This window comes from Pinus tabuliformis, chromosome 9 (genome assembly GCF_031772625.1).
Source record: "Pinus tabuliformis cultivar Carrire ecotype Pingquan chromosome 9, CPIR1, whole genome shotgun sequence".
NCBI lineage: Eukaryota > Viridiplantae > Streptophyta > Pinopsida > Pinales > Pinaceae > Pinus > Pinus tabuliformis.
The window spans coordinates 1,356,519,516-1,356,534,120 of NC_142307.1; the positions used below are offsets into that span (position 1 = coordinate 1,356,519,516).

General features: G+C 39.3%; 1 protein-coding gene across 3 annotated transcripts in view; it reads right to left on the minus strand.

Moving 5' to 3' along the window:
- The window catches only part of AGL26 (tRNA (cytidine(34)-2'-O)-methyltransferase), a 229,321-nt gene that overhangs the window by 101,960 nt on the left and 112,756 nt on the right, over positions 1-14,605 (minus strand). For all 3 annotated transcript variants that reach the window (XM_089439430.1, XM_089439429.1, XM_089439431.1), the window contains exons 3-4: positions 13,944-14,012; positions 13,704-13,762 (exon numbers count right to left, since the gene is read on the minus strand). In XM_089439430.1, the coding sequence (XP_089295556.1) occupies positions 13,704-13,762; positions 13,944-14,012 (128 nt within the window). The remainder of the gene's footprint in view (positions 1-13,703; positions 13,763-13,943; positions 14,013-14,605) is intronic.

A 14,605-nucleotide genomic window follows, 5' to 3' on the forward strand; every position in this document is an offset into this window, starting at 1 on the left:
ATGAAGTCTGAAAGCTTAAACCATGCAAATGTCAAGACTCAATCCACCCAAGAGAAGCCTCCCTCTAAATGGGGAGATAGGATACCACGGGAGAAATCCCAAGCTCCAACAAGCAAATTAGATCTTTTATTAATGTTACAATGAGAAGAGGGCCCTTCAAAGTCCTCAACTAAACTTCAAGGAGAGTCCTCACAATAATTGCTTGAAACTTGGACACTAGACCTCCTTTCTTGATAAAGTAGTGACAAGATCTCACAAAACTTATGTAAGGGAAACAAGGTGTAAGTTTCCTCCAAATGCCCATGACTTAGAGAGGAAAATGGGCAGACCTCTAGTGAACTCGACTTGGCCATAATAAGCCTCAAAAGAGCTCACAACATCCTTGGAAATCGAACCCCCGACATTTCTCAAAGGTCTTGCAAACACTTGTTAGATGTTGCGGGAGGTTTCTCTTCAAAATCTGCCACACAAGAGTTAGCAAACAACCCAAACAATGACTGCAAAATAAGCTAAGTATTAGTGAAAAAATCAACAAGATATAATGTATATGTACAATTATAATTTACAAAAGGCTAAGCTAAAAAGTGAGAGTAAACTCTCGTCTTTGCTTAGCCATCTTCAAGATCTTAGATAATAAATGAAAGAAATGAAGTACAATGTTTTTTAAAAGAGATTTAGATTTAGAAGTGCTCGGCTTGTGTCCAAGCTATGTGCCAAAACCCCTGCAAAACCACTTTAAGAAGGCTCAAAGAACAAATGAGAGCTCCTTTAAGAATGTATCAAGAGTGGGTTGGTCTCTCCAAAGACTTCCCCTCACTGTAAGAACCCTAATTGTAAATTTGTCTTATTTAATACCAGAACATGAAAATTTGAATTAATGAATTTAAAAGATTAATTTAATGAATACCAACCTATCTGCTCTGCTACAAATTTGTCTGCTCTGCTACAAATTCGTCTGCTCTGCTGTAAATTCGTCTGCTTTGCTACAAATTTGTCTGCTCTGTTGTAATTCTTGTCCAACTATGTTACTAAAACGACCAAAACCTCCCTGCCGAACTAAGTACAACCTAGGTACTTAGTCTCAGAAAGCTTTCCTATTGAAGCAATCTGATTCCCTCGTGCCCAAAAACTTCAGTATAATCAAGACTCAAGTTCCCTTCATAGTTGTACTACAGTATCCAAAAATTGTTCTCCACTCTGTTGTTTCCCCCCACCAAAATGGTTTTTCCCTTCTCCTTTTATTTCCTCATCCATCGCCTTCTTCACATCTCTGTGTCAATAATTTGGTTACGTGTAACTTTTACGAAATCCAATCTCATTTGATTTCGTTGATTTTTTTATTTGGATACGTAGTTTGATTTAATAAAGTTTATTTATTATTATTTTTTTAATGAATTAATTAAATTTATACATTTTATAATTTTAATTAATTTATATTATTATTTTATTAATTTTAAATTGTAGATTTTAATCTTATTTATAGGCGGGTCATTACACTCACGCTTGATTCTATGATCCCAACAAGATGTTCCCTCTACAAAATTTCAATCAAGAATTAGTTCCATATAGATTCAACAATAAACAATGATAAGATACTCTAGCGATTTATTTAAAACCAACTAGAGCATTCTATACCTAGATCATACTTCTAAATCAAATGGCAATGCAAAATAGCTCTACATTAACAAATCTACAAGAGAATATGGAAACAAATTAGATCAAAGCATGAGTAAAAGGAATTATACCAATAATCAACAATTCATAACACTCGAAAAGGAGGAACACCTCATGAATGAAACCCCAAAGTCTTTATTGATATTTCTGAAAGTGTACAAGGCAGCAGCGCTTCCACAATCACAATAGCTAGTAACAATCTATGATCCAAATGAGAGCTCAAAGCTCTATTATATAGAACTATGGGAGCCAATCCCAATGTAGAAGTGATTAAACAAGTGGCATGAGGTGACAATCCCAAAGAGAAATTCAAATTTGTTGAATGGAGCTCCAATGCCAAGTGTAAAAATCAAATTCAGGCAAGTGGACATCATTTCTTCTTCCCTTATGTGCCAAATTCGAATTTTATGACGGAATGACAAGTGTATATGGGTGGTAACCCATGTGGAGACAATTTCTCACAAAAGTCTCCACCAAATCCTCCCAAATGTGCATTAACTTCACAAATTCAAATTTCCAAGTAAGCAGTTTTCTCACTGAATGCTAGAAATTTGATTTTATTTGAGCACATGTCATTTCCTTGATTTTAGGAGTCCACATCACTTTGGGACTGCACTTTAACTCCCCCATAATTTTCCACGTCATTTCCACAACATTTAATGACAAGTGTATATGGGTGGTAACCCATGTGGAGACAATTTCTCACAAAAGTCTCCACCAAATCCTCCCAAATGTGCATTAACTTCACAAATTCAAATTTCCAAGTAAGCAGTTTTCTCACTGAATGCTAGAAATTTGATTTTATTTGAGCACATGTCATTTCCTTGATTTTAGGAGTCCACATCACTTTGGGACTGCACTTTAACTCCCCCATAATTTTCCACCTCATTTCCACAACATTTAGCATGTGTGGATATTTATATTTCTCCATTTTTTTAATTTCTGGCTTAATTAATTGACAGATTTCCCACTAAACCTAGGAAAAGTGGGTTTTGAAGGTTAAAAACACATTTTTAACCCATCAAAGTGTGTCATAGTAGAAAGTTGAGGGTGAGAGATGCAAATTTCATTACTCATACCCCATACAACTTTTCTAGACATCAATTATTACATTACAAATACAATTTTATTAGCAATTTCCACACTGCAGAAAATCTAAAAAGTTAAAAAAATGACTACCTAGACCTAACCAAATTCCACGAAATTTTTTGTGTGATCTAGTATGGTAATATACATCGACTCTAGACACTAAGATGTGTTAGGGGCTCAATCTTCAAACCATCACCCCGGCTTTGGAGTAAAACGTGAGTGAAAAAACCCAGAAAATTATCCGCCTCTAAAAAAGAAGGGATAATTAACCAGATAAAAAAACACTCCAAGGTGTACTCGTTCGCTGATCGAGTCCCAACATCCTAGGCCTGTTACAGACTCAAAAACTCATCATTACTAGTATCACTTATTACAATTCCCCGCAAGGTGTGGAATCTGGGTACAAGAAAGATGATGAGAAGATAGAAATAGAGTTAAAAAACTTTGTTGATTGATGATATCTGATGGTACAAGTGTCCTCTGGATCATCCTTGGGCATGGAGTCTTCATATAATCATCAAGTGCCACTCCAGTGGTCAACAATCTCCACCCAATCACTAGGCCAAACAAGCATGGATGCCACCGGATTTCTCCACCTACATCGTGAGGAATTTTCATGTCTCCTAGTCTCTCAGGCTTTACCGCAATCCAAACCCGAATCACTAGGCCCTAAACCGAGACCCACTCTCTAGGCTTTACCACATATCCCAAACCGGGATTACTAGGCCCAACAAAGAGCAAACCACCTCTTGGCTTTACCGTATATCCTGCCATTCACCGGCAAGGATTCCTAGGCCCACTGAAGCAACACAATCATGGCTTTACCGCAACCCATAGTCTGGCTCAGGGATCACTAGGCCAGTGGCTTTACCGTGATCCACAGTCCGGTTCAGGGACCACTAGGCCATGTGCTCTATTATTTGGAGATCCACCTCACTCAGCTTCGAATCCATCCGACAATCCAACTCAACCAAAACATGAGAACCCCATCACACCATGGCTATCCAGAAATGGCAAGGCTAGGCTAAAAACATTGTTACACCTGGCAAAACTCATGTCATAACAGCAAAAGAACCACATGCAATACCATGCATGCCAAATCTAGCAAGGAAAATACACATGTAAATCGATACTTGCAAAGAATCATGTTGTAACTTCTTGATCCTACCTTTCCCTGCTTGATCTTTGCTTCCTCTTGCCTTCTTTGTCTTTCTTGATCCAATGCCAAAATTCTCCAAGAAAATTCTAAGTGTCCAAGAGTGAGAGAGAGAGAGAATAATGAGAGAGCTCCAAAACTGAACTAACAAAAGGTTACCAACTATCCTTACAAGCCTTTTAATCAATGAGGCCTCTATTTTCTTAATTTTCCATTATTTTCCTTCATTTTACTACTTACAAGCAATATGTGACCTTTCACCTCCCTTTTCTCCTAATTTCCATTATTTTCATAAATAAATGTGCCAAAAATGTCATTTTTCCTTTCCAAAGCCTTTGCCATTGCCTTTTCCAATTTCCTTAGCCATAATAAACCAATGAACACCCACACTAGGATGCCTTGTCCAACATTCAGCTTGGAATAAGTGTCCCATCAACCATGGTTATTATTTTTCCTTTATTAACTTTTATTACATGGAATTTTCACCAAGGTTGTTACATCTGTGTGCGATGGCCCCCATAGCTCCTCCCCCTCTCATTTTGCTTGAGCTGGCAATAATCTCTAAAAGATAGTGCTTCTCTGAAGTCTGCTCCCATGGACTGCCACCCCCTGAAATGCTCTCCCATAGGCATCTGATCATCAACTCCTCCCGGTTCACTGAGTGCCAAAGGTAGGAAAGAAGGTAGTGTGGCTCTAGTTGGCCCACTAGAGGATGGTGGCTGCGCAGTGGGTGAAGTGTGGTCAAACTGTTGAGAGGCTCCCGGAGTCTCTCCAAATAGAAAATCTCGGTGAGTGTTCCATCCTTCTGCATTTTGATCTCATCTAACATCTCCTTCTGCCCTTTTGCCAAATCATTTAGGGCCTTCAAGAGACTCTCAAAGGCCACCTCCTCTCTACTCATGGGCTCCCCCATATCCTCTACTATCATTGCCTTTCCACGGTCCTCAGTGTCTAAGGTGATCTCTAGCTCTCTCACCCTGTTCTGGTACCTTTGCCTTTTATAGGTAATATTCTATCTGTCCTCCTCACTCATAGGAAAGTCCACCATGGCTGAGCCAAGATCTGAGCTCTGATACCACTGTAATGTCCCAAAATAGGAAAAACAACAATATGCAAGCGAATAACAATTTTTCACCACAAAAATTTCAAAGCAATTAGAATACACACATAACAATCAGAAATATGGAAGCAGCTGAGTCATTTTATTATAAATGGGTGCCAAAATATAAAATATGAAAGGAATGCACCTGGGCTTGCCTCAGAGGCAAGCAAAGCAAAGCCCAGGTGAAGCAATGACAATTCGGAGCTACAATCAACTGTCCAACAGCTGCACTACACAGTCCCCAACAATTTTACACTATCTACTGCAAAGATATGGCAGAAAACCCCACCTCCAGGGCTTAGAAAATTTTGCAAAATTATTTCTAAGCTCCTCAAGCAAAACCCACAAAAATGCAGAAATGGTTTGGCCTGGTTTTGACCTTCGAAAATCAACCCCAAAAAAGCCCTACGTCCTCCAGAACTGATGAAGCACACTGACTGTCAATACACCAAAAAAATACTCCTCAAACACTACGGAAAGGTAGCAATCATCTCCACTAATACTTCCCTTATTTCTCCTGGCAAGGAACAACTCCAATAGTTGAGTCTCCACCACCCACGTGTGCACAGCCTCTGCCTTCTGCGCCGGCCCCAGTAACTACAAAATCCTCACTGAAGAAAGCTATCATCTTCAGCCCAAAAACTCACCCAAATGAACAGCAAATCACCCAAAGCTTCTTTCCCAGAATTTCCCCTAACAATAACTCCTCTGAAGAATGCAAAGGACCTCAACTCAATTTTCCCACTGCGTCTTCCAGGAATACACACCACCAGAAAGACTCTGAATACAAATGCTGGAAACCACATTGAAAATCACCTCCGAAAGATTATGGATGAACCTCTCTAGGGTGGCACTCGAAGTCCCCCGAAGAAAGAGTGAGTTCTCCGCTTAGAAAACTCATGCTAAACAGCAAGTGACCCGGCTAAGCAACACGAGCAATTGAGAAGAAATTTGATATGCCAAAAGATGTCAAATGAAGGGTGTTGCCTCCCTTTTATAGATTTCGTGGATCATTTTTCCTTCCCTTTTCCCTCCTACATGGGTCCCTCACCAAGCCTTCGATTTCCCTCATGCATTTCGAAACATTGGCTTAGGGAGTGAGTTTTTCCTTGTGTGGGTGGCCCCACACACTACTAACAAAAACCAAAGTAACTTACTTCTAACTCATAAGTCTTCTAATAAAAATCAAATGGGCCCCATATCCTCCAAAATTGGCCCCAAAATGTAGAAATTAATCCTGTTCCAAAATAATTTAGGAAGGGACATTACACAAATCTACAAAATAAAACGAGTGGCATGAGGGGGAAGGATTTTACTAAATCCCGAGGGAACAACGGAAGTAAAATTCTCTTGGGGTCTTGGAAGGAAATCCAACAATCAGGCAGAGATATATGGACTCCTACAAGGTCTAAGCATAGGTAAGGATAAGGATGTTAAAGATATCATTGTTTTAGGAGATTTGTTGCTTACTATTCAGTATCTTAATAATGAGAATAGTCCAAAAGATAATTCTCTTGGATTGGTGCTCCAAAGGATCAAAAGATCGGGTGCTTTTTTTCACTTCACAGATATTCTCAGAACCAACAATGAGGAAGTTGATCTGCAAGCTAATAAAGCCTGCTCCTTGGAAGAGACTATGTTAGAAATAAATGACTCTAAAAGACTATGTTCCATTCCTTGAGTATTTTATGGCCCCATTTGCTTGGTTGTCACCTTGGTCCTTCCATTGTAGAAATGTGGTTCCCCTCAGAACTAATACTAATCCCTATCCCTACCCCCAAATCCCCTCTTCCCTCTTCCACATTACTCTTTATTTCCTTTGGAATTATGTTGTTTACAATAAAGTTAACCCTTATGTTCATATTCTCTTCTCTCTTGACATGGCGAATAGTGTGAAATATCGCCATGCAATGACAATGATCTTCTTCTAGCATGCTTGGATTATCAACATTCCTCTACCCCAGACCTTGAATCGCCATCCTCTCAGGTAATGATGGATCCCTTCGATAGAAGTATTGAGAAATTTAATGCCAATCTAGTGCGAATCGTGCGACTTGACTGGGGAATTAATGTTAAATTTGGGTTGAGTCCTGATCCAATTGCATTCATGTATGTGGGTGCTTCTCCACATCCTCCATTCTCTTAGAAGTTCATGAATTTGGTTCTAGTGAAGTATTGGGTTTCAAGGGTGGCGTCAAGGAGGTCAATTTTCCGGGAATTCTGTGAAGAGCTCCACTTCAAAATTTTGCTATCTCCTCTCTGTGGGTTGAGTCTATGGATTCGTCACTTCAGCTCATGTGAATTTTAGCAGTCACGGCTCTCTAGCTCGAAAGCCACCTCAGCATCACCTAGAAACCCTTTCCCAGACGACATCAGTTTGGTTCGGGCTCCTTTTCGTAAAGGTACAACTTTGTTTCCTGTTTTCATTTCAAATTTCGGAAATCTTCTCGAATTGGTTGGGAATTCTAGAAGCCTAGGCTGGTCTCTCACAGTTATGAACAATAATTCATTCCAATTAAGAATTTCTAAGGCTTTGTTGGATGATATCCCGACTACTCAAAGGCCCCTCAAAAATCTATGCTTGTATTTGGTTCATGAATGGCGTTGTTCGTTTGCATCCTTTGTCATACAGTCGACTCTAATTCCCTCATCAAAGAAGTCTGACAATTATCACCCTAGTAAATATGAAGTGGACAAGTTTGTTAATTTTTGGCAGCTCAGTGACAAATTCCAATCATAGAACTAGATTCCTCTTTTCGAGAGGACCAATTTTGAGTATTTAAGTGCTCAATTTCGACAAGGGAAAGTGTATTTTTGAAGAAAATCCCACATGTGCACAAAAGGTCAGATCGGCCCAAAAGAGAAACTGGACACCCATGGATGGATATAAATACACGTCAAGTGACCCTCACTTGGATATCATTATGATCATTCTTCTTTCTTTGGGTTTGGCTCGCACAGGTCTAAGGCTGGGTCGCGAAGATTGGTCCATACAAGTCTGAGATTGCAAGATCTGAAGCTCACACGTGTGTGTAGAGTTTTGGTTTCCAACCGCAGGCATGCTTCAGGGAAATTTCGGTCGCAACCGCAGGCATGCAAGCTCATGCGTGTGGTTGGAGGGTTTCAGTCACACGCACATCACTCTTTGCGTGCGGTTGGGAGCTAGGGTTTGAGTTTTACAGTTGACTGGAGATTTCGTCAGTTGACTGCAGGCTTCTGAATCAGGTTTTTTATTATTAGCATTATTGGGTTCATCTCTTGGATGTTGTTTAGTTCATTTCATTGGATAGTCTTCTAGTTGAAGATATGGATCATTGTACTCTCTCTTTGCTGAAACATTCAATGACAATCTAATAAGAAGAAGAATTTGAAAGGGTTTTCCTCGTAGTGGGCTTTGCCCTGGTCTGTGACCAACCTTGGTGCCTCTATGTGTGAATGCTTTTCTTCTATTGTTCCTTTATGTTTCGCTACATTGATGATGATGATATTGTAATTCTATAGAATTGCATATGTTGTTGAATAATGTTGTAAATCTGAAAAATGTTATGATGTTGTGGGGTGAATTCAATATGGAAAGGATGAAATGCAATTATCTAAAGCAAAGAACAATTAAGCCATAAGGAAAATTAACACAGTTAAGCTCGAATCTCCCTTGGTTTTTGGCTTTAAGGCCAGTGTGGGGATTATCTGGCGGTTTCCCTTTGCTTTTGGTTTATGTCGAAATTTTGGACAAGGTTTCCCCATGACATTAGATTACAAATCAAAGGACTCCTCAGAAGACAATGTTGAAGTTTCTAAATTTACTTAATTTAGAAATCCTTCATGCACTTTTTTTTATTTATTCCTACCTACTTGTTAATTTTTCTTTAACAAGTTATTTACAAAGTAAACACTGAAAATAAACACTAGTGCATGCTCAACATATTACAGATCAGCAACTAAACTAAACAAGAACAAACACACTACATGACACCATTATTTTTGGACCAATGTCCCCAGAAAAACCCAATGCAGGAAATCGATGCAGCTATCTGAGGGTTTTCTTATTAAGTAATATTAGAGTACAATTTGGGTGACGTAACTGGCCTACCCAACAGAGAATTTCCTTAGCAGCTATACCTCATAGTTTGAGAGAAATCCCCTGGTTGAAACTTCAGAAAACCCTTCTAGCAGCTCCTCAGCACAAAACTGCTCCTGCAACACCAGCGTCTGCCCAATCTGTACTGTGTCAGACCCTCTCTATTTCACGTTGGCCCTGCGTCAGCCCCAGGAGGCCCTACGTGAGCTCTAGGAGCCTCTGCGTCAGCTATGCTAGCCCCTCTAGTGCTTTGCGCAGCACTTGGCTACCTCTGCATGGTCCTGCGTGAGCCTTTGTTGGCTCTACATCACCCTCCTTGGTTATTGTGCTACTCTCCCGGCAAACTCTCTGCCTTCTCTGTTCTTCTGTACTCAATGCCCCTCAGCTACTCTCCCGATCATTGATTCTATCTCTCTTAGCAAACCCCGCTCTAGAGAATAGAATGACTAATCCTCTCGTGTGATCTCCAAGTGACCCTCAAGCCTCCTCTTATACTTTTCCTGTTGACGATTCAACGGCCGAGATTAAGTCCCTAATCAACGGCTAAGATTAGATCTGGCTTGATCCATGTCTTTTTGGACCACTCTAGCATAGATTCATATTAATACTCATTAATATTTTATTTTCCCTAAGTTTAAACTTAGGGACTCCATTAAAAATATTAATTATTTTAATATCTCCTAATCTGTTTAGAATTTGCCCAAGCCCTTTCTGGGCATTGGAGATCTCATGTGCCCCAACCTCTCCACCAAATTTCGTGGCTAAAGCACATCCGATGCTACCCCAAATCAACAGACGGCCCCTGTTCTCATTGTCTGTCAGCACATGAAGCCCTCCACAGGGCAGATTATGACTTGCAAGTGAAATTCTGCCAAATGTATCACACCCAGGTGGATCAAACTGAGAAATTATTAGTCCTCCAGAATCAGATTGCCCGCCTGACTGATGAGGTAGACGCACTCCAGAACATAATTATGGAACTCCAATTGAGCAGCAAAACTCCTATAGGCACTGCCCAGAATCAGGATAAGTCTGGCAAAAGGGAGATTGATCTTAATCGACTAGCAACGGATAATGACTAAACTGCATGGTTCTTGCTACAGGGGTCTTTTATTCTTTTTGTAACTGATTGTAATTGAGTCCATAGCTAGCTTCCTAGTGTTCCTTTTTTGTAATCAAATGTAATAGAGTCTAAGGTTAGTTTCCTGAGTCTTACTATGTCAAAGGTCTGTAATGCTTCTGTTCTCTGGTTAGATGTGAAAATGCTGATGTAACTCCTGGGTATTTGTTGCGACGGGGCGCAGATTTTAATGATAATATACTCATTTTTGTGTAAAAAAAATATTCAAAATAAACTAATATAACAGCACATAAAAATGACCTTTAGTATGCAATCAAGCAGCCAAAGATTATGAGAATTCTTTTAAATTTTGGTGGTGGAAATTTCCCCTTGCTTTGGCATAAAAATGGTAAGAATAAAAAGAGGATAGAGCACTTATAAATGATAAATACTATCAAGATACAAGGCTAAATAGACATTTAAAACAATGCACAAAGAAGTCACAAAGTACCAACAAACTTCAAGATCCAAAAAGAAGCATAGTCAAGCTTTATTCTGCATTAGCTAAAAGGTTGATTGCACCATAGGTTGATTTTTGGTAGCATCGGATGTGCTCTAGCCATGAAAATTGGTGGAGAGGCTAAGGCAATGAGATCTCCAAGACCCATAAATCGTTTGGGGAAATTCCACCCGGATGTTGAGATATTAAAATAATTAATATTTTTAATGAGACCCTAAGTCTAAACTTAGGAAAATTAAAATATTAATGTGTATTAATATAATATGGGTGAGAAAATTCTAAATAACAAGGATCAAGCCAGATCTAATCTTCGTCGTTGATTAGGGACTTAATCTCGATCATTGAATTGTCAACAAGAAAAGTATAAGAAGGGACTTGAGGGTCAGTTGGAGATACACCAAGTTGATCAAGAATTCGATTTTCTGGGGCAAGATTTGCTGAGAAATCGAGTTAGTGATCTGTTGCAGCGAGGGGCAGTTCGGCAGAAGGCCGAGAATACATAGCAGAGAGGCAGAGATAGTGCAGGAGAGACAGCGCAGAGGCAGCCTAAGTTGATGCAGAGAAAGCCAGAGCTGACGCAAAGGCTTGGAGGGCCAGCGCTGAGGACGCAGGAGGCCGAGAAGCTACGCATGCAGATGCAGAGGCTAGCAGAGCTAACGCTGGGCAGAAAGAGTTGCGTTGTGGTGTTTTCATGGGGCAAACTGAGAGCTGAGAGGCAGACGCAGAGCCGTAGAGGGTGAGGCAGTTCCGGAAGGAAGCTTGGAGCAGCTTTCATTGTCCAGCTAAGGAACAGTTGAAGTCACTATGGGGCTCATCATCCGGTTGCTGATCAACCGAAATATTTGTCTCCGGAGCAAGGTACTTCTGCTAAGGAAAATCTCTGAAGGGTGAGCCATTTCTAACACCCTAGTTGTATTCAGAAAACTACATAATAATAAAACCCTCATATTTGCTACACCGGTTTTTCCGCATTGGGTTTTTCCGGGGACGACTGTCCAAAAATAACAGTGTCCCTTGTGTTGTCTCAGTTTATTTCAGTTGCTGATCCGTATGTCTGTGAAGGCTGCAATTGTGTTTATTTCGATATTTATGCATATAAATAAATTGTCAATGTAAAGAACAAGTAGGAGATAATAAAACGGATATTGCAGTAGGGGTTTCTGATGTGTTAAATTCAGAAATTTTCACACCATAGAGACAGATACAGAACTGATCCAATGATGTTCCCTACACAAAGTAATAGAAGCTAGAATAGGAGAGAGGAAAAACGAGAGTTATGCTGCTGCCAAGAAGAAAAATCCAACCTTCAAACAAGGACAAGGACCTTCTTTTAACAATTCCTCCCATGCGCATTAGTGAGTAGGTGGAGTCGAATTAGACATGCAAGGAGATTCATGTGCATTAGTGACAGCAGTGAAGTGAACTTGTCATCAATCTCTAAGCAAGTGAAGATATGCCTTTGTCCAATCGAAGATGAACTCTGTTGACCCAAAGAAAGAGTAGAGTGAAGTGTCCAAACACTTGTGTTCAAGTGGAGTGTTGAGCTATCATGAGCTGAAGTGAAGCCTTGAGTTAGTTTGAGTGGAGTCCTCTTAGTTCAAGTTGAGATGAGGTTAGAGAGACTAGAGTTGAAGAATCCGTGTGCTAGTCTAGGCGGAGTCTCTCCCCCATGCACTCACTCCACTTAATGAAGTGATGTGAAGTAGCCATGTGCACTAGCTCACATGAGAGTCTCTTTCAGTTGAGTGGTGATCAACTAGAAAAAGAGAGAGAAATGTGCTTTAGTTTACTGATGATGCATTTAGTTGAACTAGAGATGAACTGAGAGAAGGAACCATGCGCTTAAATGGAATGGAGATGCTCTTAGTATAACTGATGATAAACTGATGTGAAGTGCTCTTGACTTCAGTCCACTAAGGAAGGCATCCCCGTTAACTGCTACATGCATCTAGTTAACTCATTTTTTATGCTACATCACCTCCTTGATCCATGCATGCAATCTCATTTGTCTCCAGTTTCATACATGTGCACCAGTTCTTCATGCATGAGTCCAGGCACAAGTCTTGCTTTCCAGCCCTCTTTAAATCATAACTTTAATATCATGTCTTTCTGGTGTCAAATCTGAAGTAAATAAATGCCAAAATATGAATTTATATTCATTCCTGAATGCCCAAATGCACTTGTGGGCTCCATTGAGATCAGAAAATTAGATATATAAAACATCAGCTTGCTTAGTCTCCTTTTTCAAGACAAAGACTCTTTCTTTGGCTGTCCTAAAATCTGAAATAAATTATCAACTCGTCCATACATTCAGATTTGTCTTTAGGCCTAAAAACCCCATTGTTTTATCACTAAGGCTTATTTGATATGTCATAAATCTAGAATTTATGGCAGGAATTAATCATAAAAACATATTTACACTTTCCATTCAAGACATAGTGTTTAGGGATTCCCCCCTTGAGTTGGAAATCAACCAACCTAAAGAGTGGGAGGGAGTTGGTGAGGTTACAGCATATGAATCCTCCGAAGTTGCCTTTAGGTCTATGCCTCATGAGTAAGGACTTTGACACCTTATGTGAGGACTTGAGTGGGAAATAGGAAGTACATTAACGGGAATTATGTTATAAGGCAGTGCCAAAAGATTCTGTCCAGAAGGAAACTAAAAGCCTTTAATAAACTATCATAGAATCATACAGGCTGTACATTAGCCAAAAATATATTAAGAGGTAATACAAAACAAAAGGGCATATGCTAACACTTCTGAAGCATACCACTATAAAGAATACACCTTTGAAAATTGAAGGCTTTCTGTTATTGACAGCCTAAGCATGGATTATCCACAAGAAAACTAATTATAATGTCCAGTAAGAAATTACATTCCAGGATTAAAACAAGGTCAAAAGATGATAAATATCTAATCAATTCTTCTGTCAAAAAATATTAAAAAACCTTAGTTCAGACAAATTCCTTCATTTTCGTGATTTCAGATATAAAGACACTAGTAAAATCTGCATGAAAGGATACGGCCAGTAGTCCAAACCCGCACGCTTCAATTTTGTGTCATCAATTTGGAAACCTAGAGGCTGAACATAACAATATCCACAATGAAAGAAACATCAAAGAAAAAACACTATAATGCCAAAAAATATAAATATGCACCTAAACAGCCTCAAAAAAAATATCACGAAAAGTCTGCAGCTATTATCATCTGGATATTGGATATGCAATCAAATGAGAAATGGTAGTCTTTGAGAGAGAAATCACCTCAATGAGATGTAGACCAACTGCTGATGCTGCACATGTTCTAGCAACACACCCCGTATTACCAGGAATCTGACAAGATTAACATTAGAACCTAGTTATCAAAGGGCAAAACACTTGAAAACTCACCTCGCTGGGATCAACATATACAAAGTATTATCACGAAATACAATTAAAATGGGGTTAATGTATTTGATGTGTGACAAAAATATAGCATTCAGAGAAGTACAGAAAGTCTTAAAAATAACACAGAATAAATAGAAGGAAAAAAATTTCAATTTGTATCATAATACAAAAAATCTCCAAGAACGAATAAAATGAGGTCATGGATTTATATAGTCATAAAAACTTTACGGAAATTCAAATTTTATTTTAGGGGCATCATTAGGCTAAATTAGGTCATTCGAATACCTCAAAGGCTCATATAAATACCAATGTTCCACCAAGTCTCCGGGACGGGGAGACGCGGGTGCGGGGAGACGCACAAAGGGGACGTGTGGGAGAACCCTGAAATTTTAGGGAAATTTAGGGGAGACGGGGAGACGTCGAGGTATATATAATATAATTTTTAATTATATATATTATATATATGTATATAATTTTGAAATTTTCATGTTCATATTCATTGTTCAATAATGCTAATTCATCAAGATTCAATAATAAAA